Raw genomic sequence first — 16591 nt, forward strand, 5'->3', positions numbered from 1 at the left:
TAGAAAGCAAAAGTGCACTTGGTGGGGAGCCTGGAAGAGATGGCACTCACTGGGGAATGGATTTCTGCTCCAAGTCACACACACTTTCTCATTAATCATTTACGTTATAGAAACAGTTTCTAGGGTATTGATCTGCTATCCTTTGCTTCAGAAATGCTTGCTTCTTCCTACATGCATTTTCCCTCCTTTCTTTTCTCCATATATCAGCCCAGCCTCAGCAGCGGGGTAGAAGGGCATGCCCCAGGTTAGGAATAGGAGCAATGGCAGGGCTAGGGGCCATGTGCTGGGAAGCAGTTGGCTGCAGCCAGCATTTCCTCTGCTGCTAGCAGGTAAGAGTCTTGTTTCCCACACAGCCAACCAGATGGAAGAAAGCAGGGTGCTTTTCCTTTTCTTTGTTTCCTGAGCTATAGCATTAAGCGAGCAAACAGTGGGTCCCTGCTCATGCATTTCCTAAGACAGCTTGATAGAGACAAACTGGAAGAACATCAGTAGAAAGTTGTTCAGCCCTGTACAGACACAGATGCTTTGGCATCTTTGTTCCCAGAAGCAAAACTGCTGATATTGAGGTTCACTTCACATTTTTCACACTTTCAGAGCTGTTGCCTGCTTAGGCCTTGACAGGTGTGTAGCTGGGTGTCAAAGTTACCCACAGCCAGGTTAAACCCTGAAGAAAAAGGAAGAATTTTATCAAAATGGTAAATTATAAACAAAACAAAACAAACAAACAAAAACAAAAGCAAAAGCAACAGCAAAAGAAAAATCAAAACCAAACCAAAAAAAAAGATGAAAAACCTCCAAAGTCTGAGTATTTCTTTCTGAACAGTCTGAACTGACTATTCAGCCACAGGAGTAGGACAGAATTCCATCCTACCTTTACCTAGGGAAGGCTCCTTGTCTGGACCGGCAGGTATGGGCTGTTTCTGAGGATGCTGCAAGCCCCACAGCAGCTGGCAGGGTGGGATAAGACTTCTTCTTGTGGTTTCTTTGCATCTAGTGTAACTTTCCCATAAAGCAGAGAGCTACTGTTGCTTGCAAACTTGCATCTATTTAGTCTTTTGTTATGAAAATTCTTTTTGCTGTCTATGCATTTTTAATCCCTTTAAAATATGGCTGAAATTTTGGTTGCTGTGGTACCCTCTTTGGCATGGAGGACCTCCTGCTCACCCTTCACGGCACGCAGCTGCTTGCACTGAGCTCTCTGCTGCTGCAGTTCAGGGGTGTGCACTGTCCTGCCCTACCATCTCAAGGTATCACAAGAGGTCATCGATCAGCTCTGCTGGGGAAGATGCTGGGGAAGATGCTGGCTCTGAAAGAGAGAGGGTTCGTGCAACGTCCCGTGATTCCTGAGCTCTATCTTTTCCATTTAAAGACACTTAAATGCCAGAAAGAGCATTTCAGGCATATGTTCAGGGAACTGACAGAATTAGGGGTTTGTAAGAACTTTTGTCCCCTTGTATTTAAAACCTGAGAAGAGGCGTGATGCGAAGAGGCGCGAGATGCCTGCTGCTGAGCTATAAAGGCTTCTTTGTGCTGAATCATCTGGGCTAAAAAGAGCTCGGGCTCTCTCCTGCTAAGTGGCCAGTGACTGCTGGTGGACCCCACTGAGACAGCTTTTGTTAGCCAAGACCAGCTGCAGAGTGAGGTGCCTCGGTCCTTTCACTACGAAACAAGCTGCAAAAGGCACTGAGGGATGAATTCAGATTTTCTTCTTTTTTCTACCATGGAGTTTTCCACCTAAAGCTGCAGTTGTTTGGCTCTAACCCAGGGCCAGAGTGCAAGTCAGTAAGGGAGCAGCACGGACTTAGTGTGAGTTCATGTGGGTGTAGCATTTGCAGGGTGTTTGTGGAAGAGACGGGAGGATCCTGCATCTCTGAAGTCAATACACAGATGTGACTTTTTATTACCTTGATGACAGGAAAAATTAGCTGTGAGATACATGTTCATCCCAAATAAAGTAACCTCCCAACAAAGCAAAACCGTCTTCCTCTCAACATGCTCAGGCAGCCCTTGCTGTCGTAGGCTTCCCAATTTGCTATAACTTAGTCATGCCTCAGAAAGCTTTGTGCAAGGGCAGGTTTTATTGGGATGGAGCAGTTCAGTAGCCTGTTTCCATCAGTGCCTGCAAGATCAGGCTTCCTTGAACCCCTTGAATACTACAGCAATCCAAACAAACCAAAAGCCTACCCTCACATTTCTTACACTTCAGTGAAATTACACTTCAGTGAAATTTAGTGAATAAGTGTAGTGCACTTATGTTCCCTCCTTTTTTGTTTTTTTCTTCCAGACAGACTCAGGCAAAGATTGGAGACAGGGTGCTTGTATCAACTGCACTCATAGCTCTCCCATCCAGAGCTACGTTTTTCAGAGGCAGGAGTGGTATTCACCAGAACGTGTTGAGCCTGTGGGGCAGATTAGGTCAGAAACATCTCCTGGTTTATTTGAAAAGTTGTGCTGGACATTTTTCTGAGCCTTGGCAGATACGGATGTACTTTGTATAAAGAATGCTCTCCACACCTGATTAGGAGGAGGCTTAATGGCCCATTAATGGGAGCGGAGCCCAGAAGAAGAGATGGTTTTCCTGCCCCAAAGCTGGATGCACCTAAATGATTGATGAGCAGCTGCAGTGTAGTAAACTCAACACAAATCCCTACAGGAGGGTGCCTTGTCTCCTTATTGGCAGGTGAAACTATTTTAAAGCAGCACCCTCACGAGATGGCTGTATCCAAGCTGTGGATATGTGTTGTCCATTTGCAATTACTTGGAGCATGAAGGACGATGCCCTCATGTCTGCATCATATTTCCTGTGTTGCTCTTGAATTGGTGACATGCTGGCTCTGGATGTGCCTTTTGTACCTTTTCTGGTAGCAACCACACTGTCCATCCTGTTCCACCCCTGGCAGTAACCAGGATTCAGTCCCCGCCCTTCATTTCCCATGTCCCAAACTGTTGTAACCACTGCACTCTGCCTAGCAGGCTGCTGCTCCCTGAGAGCTCAGTGAGGGTTTCCCAGGGCCATGCCATCAGTCGCATCCCGGAGTCCATTTGGGACAGCCCCGCGATCTGGCTCCGGCAGCAGCAGCGTCACAACGCAGTGGGGGTAAAGGAGGCAGAGAAGGGTCTCTCATGAGGGTGTGAGATGGCTTTAACCACATCTTGCGTCCGCAACGCTCAGAGGCAGAGAGACAGCGTGGTCTGGGTGCGGGGTGGTTTTGTCAGGAGCCCAGGGGCGGTCCCTGGGCAGGGCTGGGGTACAGAACAAATAGGGAGAAACCGAGGGAGTGGCCAAAGCTAGGGAGGGAACAGGGGAACACACAGAATCATGGGGTTAACAGGACACCACACCAAACAGCAGCACACTGTGTGTGCTGGCATCTTGGTGAGCTCCTCAGTGAGTTCCCACCAGCATCTGTCCCTCTTGCAGCATTCACTTAAGAGTCTCCTGCCTTTGGTCCCTTCTGGTGCCTCACACCCACCCACTGCCATTCCTTTCTCATTTGTACCAATCTTCCCATTTCTATTACTATTAGAATATTCTTCTTTAATTAGAAGACAGTTAAATCTGTAAGAATTTTTTTTCTGAATGAATTTCTGTAAAAGATTTTTTTGTCAGGGGGTGGAATTAGCATTATGGACATTAAAAGGCAGGAAATTTGTATTTTTTTTTAAATCAACTGCTTCAAGGGAGAAAATGTGAAATGTTTTTGAAAACAGATTTTCATTATACGAGAAGGCAGAAGCTTCCTCATTCTCACACCATGTGTGTTTATTAACCCTAACTATTCTAGAAACAAAACATCTTTCACATCTTTCATGTAAGCCAGGGGAACAGAATCCACATAACCATCAAAGCAAGTGCAGGACCCACACAGAAAATGAAGGTAAAAAACTTGCTTTTATGCTTAGTTCTAAGCTCCATAGGCCTAAGAAAACTGCCTGAAACTCTTTACAGTTCATGTGTAGTCCAAATCAGACTTTACATGAGTGTATGGAGACAACCTGGACCAGCCCTTTGGTGCATCCAGCCCGAAATCTTGTTTCCAGTAGTGGCTATGACAGGCAACAAAGACTGCAGGAATAGGATATACAGTCACTTCCTCTTTGTATTCTTCTTTGTATTCCCTCAGCCTATAATATTTTTTAGCATAGTTTAAAACTGTTTAGCAAGTCTTGAAGGATTTCTCTCCCAGCAGTTTGTCCTTGAACCAATTCTAGCACCTCAAACATCCAGTGGCAAAGCCTCTATAGGCGGACTACTCACTGCATGAAGGGCTGCTCCTCTTAATTCAAACCTCATCCTCTCATGATTCCTTTTGATGTTCCTGAGTTCTTCTATCTGGTTCTGCCAACAGCCATAGTCATGTGGCACCTGAGTCCAATTAATGGTCTTTGAATAATCAGTCAGTAATAATTAGATAGTAACTAAATAAAAAAAAAGAGTTATCTCCCAGCATGCTGGAGAAGCATGACCATAGGGTTATGCTCTACCTTTTATAACCTGGTTTGGGTCTTCCTGAAACTTTGGTGTCAGCTCTGTTCTGAAAGTGCACTGTGAGTGTGTCTCTGGAAAGGGGTATCAAAATGGAAATCAGTACAAGCAGCAACATTTATTTCTTTGGAAATAAATACGTCAGATCAGTTAGATATGTTTTTTTCTCCGAATACTGATTTTCCCACTTATGTTCAGCTTGTGAGTATTTCTTTAAAGACACTAGGAACATGTTTAGCTCTGACTTCTGTTACATGCCATATCTGAAGTCTTAGCTTGTTTCTCCAGCAGACAGTGTCCAGCATGGCACACGCATTTCCCACTCCAGTGAGTGCATTATGATGCTGATGTCCAGCAGGTAATACATTCACTGGAGTGTATTTACCAATTATTCTTTAAAGGGAAGATCTTTTTCTTTCTGGGGTTTTCAGATGCTACATCTCATTCCATGTTTGTTGCCTGTAAACTCCTCACAGTCCCAAGAAAAGACGTTTCTAGTGTTAGCAATTGTTAATTCAGATCACCAGGACAGGTTGCAGGCTCAGCTCTGCCTGGGACAAGATCACTGGAAGGGCTTGAGAAAAACAAGATGTTTATGTTGCACTAATCTTTGGGGTGAAGGACACCCCATGAAGTCTCACAGTGGCAGCCTGTGACATCCCTTCAGTGTGAGGCTCCTCTGGTTTTTGACTGACCCTCTTGTCAGGACCAGCTGTGCTCCCCCTCTGCTGGAAGGGTGGTTGCTGTCACCCCAGGTCTGAGGAAATATCACAGAGAAGGAGAAATGCAGGACTTTTGTGAACACCAGTGATAAGGCAGAAGCAAAGACACCCCGACAACTGGGTCCCATTGACTTCCAACAGGTTGGAAATTACATTTTATTTAGACATTTAACAGAAAGCAGGTAATTAGCACTAAGGTCATAAACCAGCAGCAATATATCATGGATCATACTTGATGTAACACTTACTGTCAGAAAAACTCTGTGTACATAAGCCCACGAGATACTGTGCATGGAGTAAGCATGAAAGATTGCTCCCCAGGTGGTGGTCCCAGGAAACTCTCCAAATTCTGTCAGATAGTGATTTTTGTTTTTTAGTTTCCATTCTTCCTTTCCCTGTAAACAATTTGATCTGGATGTAAACCATCAGGAAATGCTATGATGGGACAAATGCTCAGGGCTCTGCAGAGGCCATGCCAAACTCTGCTCCAGGGGTGGCAGGACTTGGGGCTACCCACTTGGCTGCCTGTCACCTGTGCGAAGGGTGTACAGGGCACACAGCTCTGCTGGGCAGGGCTCTTTAGTGTCCCTCCGTGGGACACACAGTTGTGTCCAGGACAGGCACTTGTCCTCCATGCTTGTTTTTCCTCATTTTCCCCATGCTTGACTAAAAACCTGTCTCGCCTGAGCAGGAGCAAGACTCCATGCAGGTGGTCACTCAGTTCCTTCAGAGGTTGAACTCTGCTGTGAAAGGCAGATGGACTTTAAGCCCTTCTAGGGAAGCAGGGTGGAAAATCAGAAGATCTATAGCAGCTTGTTTTCTCTCTTGAATTGTACATGAAAACAAATAACTCAGTGCAGTGATGTCCTTGGGGTTAATAAGAGGTTAATATCAAGGCTGTATCATCTTTTTCATCTTTCTTTCCAACTTACAATATGTAGTTGATTTACTTTTTAAATTGGCAAAACACAGGCATGGCCCAGAGATGCTTCTGGGACTGCAGTGGGAATCAGGCAGGGACAGTAGGGCTTGGTATATTATCTTCAGTTTTAAAACATTTTCTCAATTCCAGAGCTGGAAATATGTATTTTTTAGAAGCACGGATCCTGTAGTGCAGAACCCATCTCCTGCAGCAAACCTCCTTACCAGGAAACTGTGAAGTATGTCACACCTCAGATTACTTAGTGGACAATTGATCCTTGAACTTTTAGACTACTTTCTATTGCCTCTAATATTAAGGCTCAGCCCAAGCTCATCACATTCAAACTAATTCCCACTAAACTGCTGTGGATGTGTCCTGTCCAGCAGCAGGCAGCTGTGGGAAGGGTTTTGATCCAGTTGCTACAGCTGGGTGGCTGCATGGGAGCAGAGTCCCCTTCCCAACCTGCTGCCTTTCCCTTGAGAAACATTTGAGCCCTGTGGGATCTGCAGAAATAGGCCGTATTTGATTTCCAGCGTCAGGACTGTTAGAGAAACTGCTTGTGGGACACTGCAAGGGCAACATCCATAGTGCACTATTTAAAAGCCACATCTTCGCTGCTAGTGGGACCACTGCAGGACTCAATTTCCTTTCTTCATTTTTTCTTGACACTAGGGCCATTAACTTCCCAAATGGTTTCTATGTCAGTCCTAGCTTATACCAGCCTCGTCTTTCCTGGATCATCCCTTCCCTTTGCTGGCACAAGTGTCTGTATAATAGTGACAGAACAGAGCAGCCACCAGCACAGGGTTAAAACAAAGCTTGAAAAAAAGGGGGGAAAAAAAGTTTTAACATGGATCAGTTCCTCAGTCCTGTGCTTCGTATCGTCAAGAGCGAGTGAAAAAAACCCCAAAGGGACAGTGAAGAGCAAATGATGTGTGAAAGGACAACCTAAACTATAAATGCATGGACATGATCAGTCTCAGTCACTTGGCTTTAGACAATATAAAAATCTTCTTGAAGCCTTCAAGTATTTTTGTAGCCTTAAATCATTGGTTCTCCTCTCTCTGAAACAATCTCCAAAAATGGAGAATGGCAACAGTGGCAGAAGAAAATGGGACCAGTACTCTGAGTACGAGTATGGAGCAAGCAGCTCTCGCCAAGTGCTCAGCCTCACTCCTGGCTCCCCAGGCTGCCCAGGAGACCCTGGAGGGCCAATAGCTAATTTTATTTTCCTGATTTCTTGCAGCCTGTGGTGATAGAAGGGGGACTCTGCTCTGCTCAAAAGAGCAAGAGTGTAGAGGCTGTGCCAGGTGATGCCGGGAGATGTCTGTCCTGGTTCAAACACACTGCTTGGACTGGAGGGGGTTCATTCCACTCTGAATTCCTGCCTTCAAGAGGACTCCCCAAGGGGATGAATTCTGACCTGCAGCTCATAGGGACAGAAGAAGAAAGTTCCAGCAATGCCATCCAGCCCTTCACTCTCAACATTCCCCTAATGCATCATCCACTGCCTGGATTTCTTTTGGCAGAGGGGTCCAGGGTGGTGGCTCTAGGCCCATTGCAGGTACATGTTAATCTTTGGTATCTGATTTTGACTATTTGATTGGAAAATAAAAGGAAGTACTAAGCTGTCACCTGCAAAGTGTCCTTGCCAAAAGGCCCAGGCTACCAATGCTACTGAATCCAGGTGCTGCTGCTGGGAGCTGCTCCTTGTGGGTGCTGGCACCCAGGGAGCTGGGTTTTGTTCTTTCTGAGAGCTATCACCAGAGATTCCCGCTACATTAGGCTATGAAACACAGCTGTGTGCTATCACTGAGCAGAGCATGGGAGGAAAGCCCCTTTTCAAGTGTTGGGTGTTCACGCCCAAAGCAGGGGTGTGGGAACAGCCCATAAACAAAGTTGACCTTTACTCATGCACAGAGACCACATGAGACCCCAGGCTGCTCTCAGGTTGCTGAGCAGGGCTATGCACTCCTTTCCTTAGATAACTGGAAAAATGACTGCAATGTGAATCTTCTGTAACTGCAGAGTCCTACGGCTCCAAAACCAACATAAACTTGTCAAAGGTCCCAATCACTCTCAAAGTGTAAAGAAACAGGGCAGAGATAAATGCAGGGGAAAGACAGAAATGTACTGTACAGCTTCTATTCTGGGATATGAATTCACCTTTTAATTAAAAACAAGGTATTGAAGCTTAGGGAGAATCTGCACTTACTTCTGGATCCTATTTCTTTGTTGCTCCCTTTATTTACAGAGTAAGTTGCAGAAAGCTGTTGTTATTTTAGGTATGAGTATTTTTTATTTGAGTGTTACTGCCTACCAGAGACTTTGGGGTTTTTTTTTTTTTTGGTTTTTTTTTTCATGTTGGCTAATTTTGTGTTTTGAGTAGGAAGCTTCAACTTCACAGCAGTTCTACACAGGCTCTTCTGCTATCCAGCAGTCTGGGCAAGATAAACCTGTAACCGAGACATTCCTCCACTAATCTCTATGGCTTTATCACAGTTTTATTATTGCTCACCTCACTGTGGACTTTGAAAAGATATGGGGAGTATCTGAAGTAGTTTAAAATTATTTAATCTTTAAAATATCTAGGATGCAGGCAAGTGTCCCTATATATCCACCCAACCCCCGTTTTTGCTTTTGCTTTCTAATTGCTGAATGAATTAGGAAGGGCAGGGCCAGGTGAGCTGCCTGCAGAGATCTCTGTGGGGAGCCAGCTTCCTCCCACCCCTCAAAATGCACGAATCAGCTCTGCTCCCACACCAGCTGCCTTCCCAAACCCTCAGTCCCTGCCCAAAACCTCTGCGCTGTTTGTCCTGCACCACCCTAGTGCTCACAGGAGAAGGGACCCCCATGGGCACCACCCCGTCTTGCCCACGCTTATGGTGGAAGGGAGCACCCAGGCAGCATTGAGGCAGGAAAAGTCTCTGAAAAGCAGCAGAATTAGCAATGTCTTCCATGCCAAAGCAAGTCCTAAGGCAGGCAAAACAGCAGCCAGGAAAGGTAGAGACCCATTCCCAACATCCAACCTTGTCCATCCCCCCACCTTAGCACAAGGTGGGAGGCAGTGGGCAGCTCCAGCGCCAGCACCCTCATCCTGCTCCATGGCTCATCCATCAGGAGCAAGGAGGAGGATTAGCGCTTGGTATTAACGTGGGCATCTGCCTGCCTGCCAGGCTTGCTCTTCAAAACAGGCTGTCAAGCACAGATAGCTGTTGAATCAGTATGTGCCTGGTAGCTGTTGATGCCACTTCTGCCAGCACATGGTGGGCTGAGCCACTGCACACCAGGAGGGATCCAGGCTATGAGAGAGAGGATGCAGCGCTGACTCTTCAGTACCCTTATCAGATGACTGTGAGGAAGCAGTCAAACAGGAAGACTTCAGGGATGGTGTCTCTGTGTTGCTGCTGCCAGTCCCCCCTCCCAGTGCCAAACATGAATGTTTGCCAAGCACAGAGGAGGCTGGATATACTATGGTTGGTCAGTTCTTTGAATGAGATGTGAAAGCTGGGGCCTCCACTACCAGCCTCAGTAAATCCTTTCCACATCATGAACAGACTATGAAAACCAGTTGACCTCCAGATCACTGTCTCCTCATCCTCTGGGCAGCTTCTCATGCCCATCCCAAGGCTGCAAATTGCTGTGGATAATAGCTGTGACATTCATCCAGACCATGGCTGCCTACCTGTGCTTGCGTGGAGGGCCCGGTGCTCGATGGTCCCATTGCAGAGGGGATGTGTGGCTATTTGGAGCTGGTGTACTTGGTGACAGCCTTGGTGCCCTCCGAGACCGCGTGCTTGGCCAGCTCTCCTGGGAGCAGCAGGCGCACGGCCGTCTGAATCTCCCGGGACGTGATGGTAGAACGCTTGTTGTAATGGGCCAGGCGGGAGGCTTCTCCAGCAATGCGCTCAAAGATGTCATTGACGAAGGAGTTCATGATGCCCATGGCCTTGGAGGAGATGCCGGTGTCAGGATGGACCTGCTTCAGCACCTTGTAGACATAGATGGAGTAGCTCTCTTTCCTGCTTTTGTGACGTTTCTTATCACCCTTCTTCTGCGTCTTTGTCACGGCTTTCTTGGAGCCCTTTTTGGGGGCTGAGGTTGACTTTGCTGGCTCTGGCATCCTGAGAGCTCTTTTGCTCGGTCTTGGAGCTGCTTGGAGAGAACATCAAAAAAATCTAATTCTTTTTTGACCTTCTACAGAATAATTGTACTGCAAGATGAGAGAGTCTGAGTTGGAGGCAAGCAACAGCCCTGAATCTGAGACAAATACCCCATAACCCTGTGTATTTTTGAACTGCCAGCAAGAACTTCTCTGGTTGGTGTATGGCTTTTTGTTGTTTTCTGTTTAAATTCCTATGACCCCAGCCTTGTCAACATCTCTGAACACAGGCCTAGTTGGCATCTACTTAGTAAATATGAGATGGAGCCTGAACATCTTTCTGAGAAGAACATTGAAGTTCTAAAGAAAACACTGACTGCAGCATGGATTAAATCAAATCTTGCTGGAGTGGGCCCAAGACTGTTGCAAGGTATCACTAAAGCCACCTTTATATGACACTGGTTAAAATGATTTTATGTGGTTATTACAATCTCTAATAAAACCTTTTTTATTTGCATGTAGGTAAAAGTTTCTTTTGAGGGCACTTGCATTTCTGTGGCTATTGTTTGGCACCATGTTTTACAGTGAAATATAAAAAATAATATAGTTTTAAGCTTGCTAGCTGAGCTACAGGAATGTCTCAGTATTCACATTTGCTATCAAAAAATATCAGAGAGTAGAAAAGCTTAGAGGAAGTGGCAGGAATCACCTGGCAGAGAAACAGAAATGTGGACAGGAGTCAAAAAGCAAAGTGCTTTTGGGCTACATGTTGATGGAAAAAATTGTTTCCTGCTATGTGATGCTTTTCGCTTTTGAGAGAGCAAGCTTTGCTGCTCAGTTTACACCAATGATGGCTAATCCTCCCTCTGAGATTTTCTTCACTAGGTCACAACCTGCAGAGCCATGACCTGCAGCTGACTGCTCTCATCCAGAAGTGCAGTAACAAAAAACAGTATGTAAACCCATCAAAAAACTGTGTGCCTCCCTTACACCACAAATTTACATGTGCTTTACTACATGGGCCAAGGGGAAAAACTGTGTTGCAACTTGGTAAATGGTTTTGTGTTTTAGAAAACACTTCAAATGCTATCTTGAAAGACAAGGCTCCTCCAGGCTTTGCTGGAGGATAAGCTTCCAGCATCACCCCAGGGCTTGGGTTTTACTGCTCTGCGTCTCCTTTGAAGATGACCTAGGAATTACAGTCTGCTGGCCAAGAGAGACTAGTAGAGAAAAAAGAGCTTCAGGGCTGATGGCACATGGGAAAATGGATAGAAGTAAGCAGGAGAGAGAAAGCTGGGATGTAACATATGGTCTGCACACTGAGAGTCTCAGGGAAGGACCTAAATGGTGCCTGTGCCAAAGCAACGGCTGCATGCTCAGCCCTGTCTCTCCTCCTTGGGGAAGAGTGAGATGTCTGGTTTCTCCATCTGCAATCAGAGCCAGATGCAGCAGCACAGCTGCAACCAAGTGCATACAAAGTTCCCGGTTGCTCCCTGTGGAAGGAGACATCTTTGATCCTGAGGCTGGATTTACGTGCACACCCACAGCTCAGTGGATACCAGCACCTGCTTCCAAATCACGCAAGAAACCTCTGAGGCTCCAAATCAGCCTATGTGATGCTGCTCCTGCCTGCAGTGAGCATCTGGGCCACTGCTGGCTGCTCTGCCCGATGAGGCACCAGGGCTGGGCTCTGGGAGCCACATGGTCTGGCAGCCACTGGGCAAGGCGCAACACTGGGCATTTCAAGCTGCAAGGGCAGGTCGGCATCGCTCAGGATGCTATGGAGCAGGGGGGCAGGGTTTCCACCACAGCCCTCCGAAACACCCTCCTGGCTAGAAGCCAAAGTTGGCACCAGTGTCCCTAGAGCTGAGTTTCTACTCCAGAAAAGCACTTTCTTCTCCAAAGACATGGTTTTCATGTGCTAAGTTTTTGACTCTGCCACCCCATGTCCTTTCTTAATTTTTCCTGGCATTCTTCCCAGAGGAGGCATTTGGAAGGGCAAGTGCTAGACTGCTGCAAAAGTTCTGGACACCCTTCAAAACTGACACCTACCCCCTTAAACACCACACTTTCTTCCTCTGGTGAAATCACAAATTTTGTTCCTATTTTTCTCTATCTGGGAAGCAGTGCTGGGAAAAGAAATCCCCTACTGCTCTGTTTGTAGACTCAAACCCATGTTTTTTCAATGGAAAATGATTTTTCTATGAGAAGAAATAACTGTGCACTTGCTTCTTTTTCTTTTGAGCTCATTTCCTGACTGAAAAACACCACAACTGAAAAATGCAAATGAGTATTTCTTAAGCTTTTTGAAAAGTATGTCCTTCTAAAATATGTATTAATTCTTAAGAGCACTTCTACTGCAGCTTTTAAAAAATGAATGGAGAGCCCAACAGGCACTAGAGTGATTTCATATGGCTCCAGAACAGGTCACATCTACAGGACATCTCCATCCATTTCATCAGCTAATACCCTTGGGTAGCACAGCGTGGACCTCACTCTTCTCCCATGTACGGCTGCAGTGTGGGAAGCAATGATGCTGAAGTTCAGAGATTAGCACAAAAGCTTATGCTTCTCTCCACCCATTTCTTTGCAGCTGACTGTTTAACAGGTAAATAACACCTTCTTTGAAAACAGGTTGTGTTCTTTGTGGTTTATTTGGGCAGTGCCTAGCACACAGAGCCTGAGTGCATTTGCCAGGTGCTAAATAAATAATGTTAATAATGGTCAACAGTATCACCAACCCTTCTGTCAACAGTGCAACGCAACCACAGCAGGTGCCGCTCTGGAATAAAGACAGAAGTAGTGGGATTATTCCCAAAGTGTCCATGTGGAGAGTTTGTTGAGGGAAACACTATACAACCTTTAAACGAATGGCTTTTTATAAAAATAGTTGCATATCTTTGTTTCCTTAAGGAAAAAAAAAAAAAAGAGAGAGTTGGAGGGAGAACCTGAAGAGGTTAACAATTATTAGTTTTTGTTTTGGAAGTGTTTCCAGCGTGATTGACTTCCCTGCTGTGAGGCAGCCCAAGCACTGGGTACAGGTTGTTCAGAGAGGTTGTGGGATCTCCATCCTTGGAGATACTCAAAATCTAACTGGGCATGGCTGACCCTGCTCTGAGCATGGACTGAATGAGATGTTTGCCAGAGGCACCACCAACCTCATCCATTCTGTGACTTTTGGAGAAGGAAACTGGGTAGAACACGCTTTATGAGCTGTGTTCCCTTGATCGAGCTGTGTTCCCATGGGATACTGCAGCCTGAGATTCCCACAGAGACCCCTAAGAAGAGATGGTGTTTATTTCCAGTTCCAAGCCACTGAAGTCCCTGGGACACAGGGTATGGCCATGCAGGAGAAGGCACTTTCAAGCAGCACACTTGGAAGGTTTCAGGTTTTTGAGGAAAATCTCTGGGAACATTTTTTTTCTTTATGGCTCTGTATGCTCTGAGTTAAATCAGTTATTGCTGGCAGTTTTTTCCTTCCTCAGAAAACCAGCAACAAAACCAACCACAGTAATTTTTCCAGCCAGTTGCAAGCAGCAGCCTGACTGCTGCCAGAAACCAGAGTGGTGCAGAGTGACAGATACATCTTCCTTTGTGTTGACACTCCTTTCTTCAGCATCATTAAAAGGAAAGTGAACGGAAAAACATATTCAAAGATACAAATCACCAGTCTCTCAGATCCAAAATGGGAGAGGAGCCCTGCTGAGAAATCCCACGTGGAACCTGATGCTGTCTCTTTTCCTGAGGCTTGATATATCAATGGAGAGAGACAGGCAGGGAAGCTCCTGCAGGATTTTTGTTCATTTTTGGCCTTGCTGCTGAGTCTGTAGGACCAGTGCCAAGCTGGTGCCAGCACTGTGCATGGGTGACCATGGGAGGATTATGAGCTGGCCTTTTAGACCTCTCCTCATGCAGGGCTGGAAACAGCACTTGTATTTTTTTTACTTTCTTTTTCCATTTGAAAGCTGTCCTTGCTATGATGAGCTCTGGGGCATCCTCTGTAAATCCCCACGCCCCTTCTGTAATTTCCTAGTCAACCATAAAGGTTATGTATCTAGAATCAGCATTTTGTTCTTAGGAGGTTTTGGTGACAAATTAAACATTTGCAGGAAAACCTCAAGCTCTCATCCTTTGGATATCTGAAATTCTGATATTTATTAATCTTCTGATGTTCTGCTTTAATCCTTGCTCAAGTAAATGAGAGCCAATGGGCACCTGCTGATAGTTCTACCCCTTAAATAGGAATGTCTTGTTAGTTCCGTCCAATTACTGCCCCTTTCCTCATTTTCTCCTACTGTATAAAAGAAGTAATACTTGCCTTTATGCCTACATACCAAGAAATATAAAGTGAAATTTGCTGCTGCTTTTTGTTTTATTTCTTTGAAACACAAAGGACACAAATTAGGGAATGTTTCCACCAAAAGGAAAAGGCTTTCTAATGGATTCACCTGCTTTGAAATGCTTGTAAGATCTGGTAAATATAGCTTACAAATTACCAGGTGTTAACAAATGACTGTTATTGGAAAAGAGAATTTCTGCAAACTGCAAATCCCCTTCCTTTTATTATGTATAGCCATCTACTATTACACAAGAATTTGTTCATCTGTCAGGTCTCATTATATAGTAACAGTTGAGAAAACAAACAATATTTGTGATTATTTGGTAGCAAGCTCTGCTTCAGGTATAAAGCAGATCAGAAGCATGATGAGTCACTGTGAGACATTGGTGATGTTGCCTCGTGCAAAAACTGACAGTCATATTTTGGTCTGGAAAGAATTTTTCCCTTGGTATGTTGTCTAGCATGTGATGATGAGGTAATATTTGCTTTGAAGTAAAGACGAGGAGAATTTCCTAGAATAAGGTAAACTAATCTGAAATGCCTGATTTCTTCCAATGGTGGAGGGGTGCAGAAAACAGTTCTGGGATCCTAGGTTTCCTCCCAAGTAATCCAGCACTGATAGTAAGAGTCCATCCCCACTTCCACATGCTCTGCTGCACTTTGTATCACTGTTCCTGTAAAGTTTACATTTAAATGGCTACCTTTCCAACTTGGATATACACATCCAGTTTTCTAGTGAACAGAGGACTGTGACTATAGGTTAAAACTAAAGATGACCCCTACTTCCTTACAAAGACAGAAATGCTACAAACTCAGTCCCTGACACAGACACACAATGTTCACACAGATCTTTAGATTTCTTTAGAACAAATATAAGCAGAACAGAGCACTGTGTCTGACCTCTTTGACTGATACTTACCTTGCTTGTGTTAACCCATTGCTTGGCAGTTCAGTACAGAATATTCCCTATGTGAATCTTTTCTGTTCTTTTCTGTAATTTCAATTTATGATTTTTAGAAAGCACATTTTTAATCACCAGTAACGGCTGTAATTTCTTGTGCTACTTCTGCCCAAGTTGCAAGTACTTCTCAGGGCTGTAGGGGTATCAATCAGAGATTATGTATTATTACCTACAAAGTAAGGAGCAGGACCCTAGATCAGAGCTCTATGCAGAGAAGATACATTGAAATTTTAAAGAAAATAAAATCTTACCCACAAGTCAAATAGAGCAACAGAGAGACAATGTTGCAAGAAGAATGACTGTCAGGAGACTAAACACTGCCAGTCCTCATGCTGATTAAGAGAGTGTCTGAAGTCAACGGGGATTAAACACAGGTCTGAAACCACAAGTACAATGTTTAGAGATGCTTAGGACCAACAGCTGACATTGATTTTCACTAGAATCCAAAAGGCTTAGTACTTTATAAAAATCAGACTTCATATTTTATCAAGGTTTTGTTACTCTTAATAAATGATTACTTTAAAAAGCTTTATTATCTGCTCTTTGTAAGAGTACTCGTTGTCTACTTGCTTTGGGATATCTCTGATCTACAAGCTTGAGCAACAGTATCCAATAAATACAAAAAGGAGAAATGATGTTTTCTATGGATCAATACCTGTTAAATGTATATGGGGTACACCCAGTACCAGCATTTGCTACAATTACACTCCAGTCAGCTCTCCCACAGAGTGCCGGGGTTTCAGAGAAACCTGTAGGAGATGATCCTTGTGGGTCCCCTCCAGCTCAGAACATTCTGTGGTTCTGTATTATCACAACCATCCTCAGGAAGCCCTCAGTCCAACGCAGTCCAACAGAGAACACAACCAGGCTCACTTCTTTCCCGGGGTTTTATCAATAACTCAAAACCTCACACAACATAAAATTCAGCATTAGCTTCCTCTCCGTGTTTTAGAATCATCAGAATTTTCTGCTTCTGCCATGAATCCTTTCCTCAAGCAACAGCCTTCTTTTCCCTTCATATCCCACTTCCACTCAACTGGACCCACGGGGAGTTAACCT

The 16591-nt window shown here is 44.9% G+C and overlaps 1 protein-coding gene across 3 annotated transcripts in view; it reads right to left on the minus strand.

Annotated features, from left to right (window-relative positions):
• Nucleotides 1-5330: 5330 nt before the first annotated feature.
• Nucleotides 5331-16591, minus strand: part of LOC103623436 (histone H2B 5) — a 19212-nt gene continuing 7951 nt past the window's right edge. For 2 of the 3 annotated variants that reach the window (XM_017745944.1, XM_017745942.1), the window contains exon 3: nt 5331-10285. In XM_017745944.1, coding sequence (XP_017601433.1) covers nt 9873-10285 — 413 coding nt within the window. In that variant the 3' untranslated portion in view covers nt 5331-9872. The remainder of the gene's footprint in view (nt 10286-16591) is intronic. The other variant, XM_017745943.1, reaches the window with a different exon arrangement.

This window comes from Corvus brachyrhynchos, unplaced genomic scaffold (genome assembly GCF_000691975.1).
Source record: "Corvus brachyrhynchos isolate BGI_N302 unplaced genomic scaffold, ASM69197v1 scaffold239, whole genome shotgun sequence".
In the NCBI taxonomy this organism is placed as follows: domain Eukaryota; kingdom Metazoa; phylum Chordata; class Aves; order Passeriformes; family Corvidae; genus Corvus; species Corvus brachyrhynchos.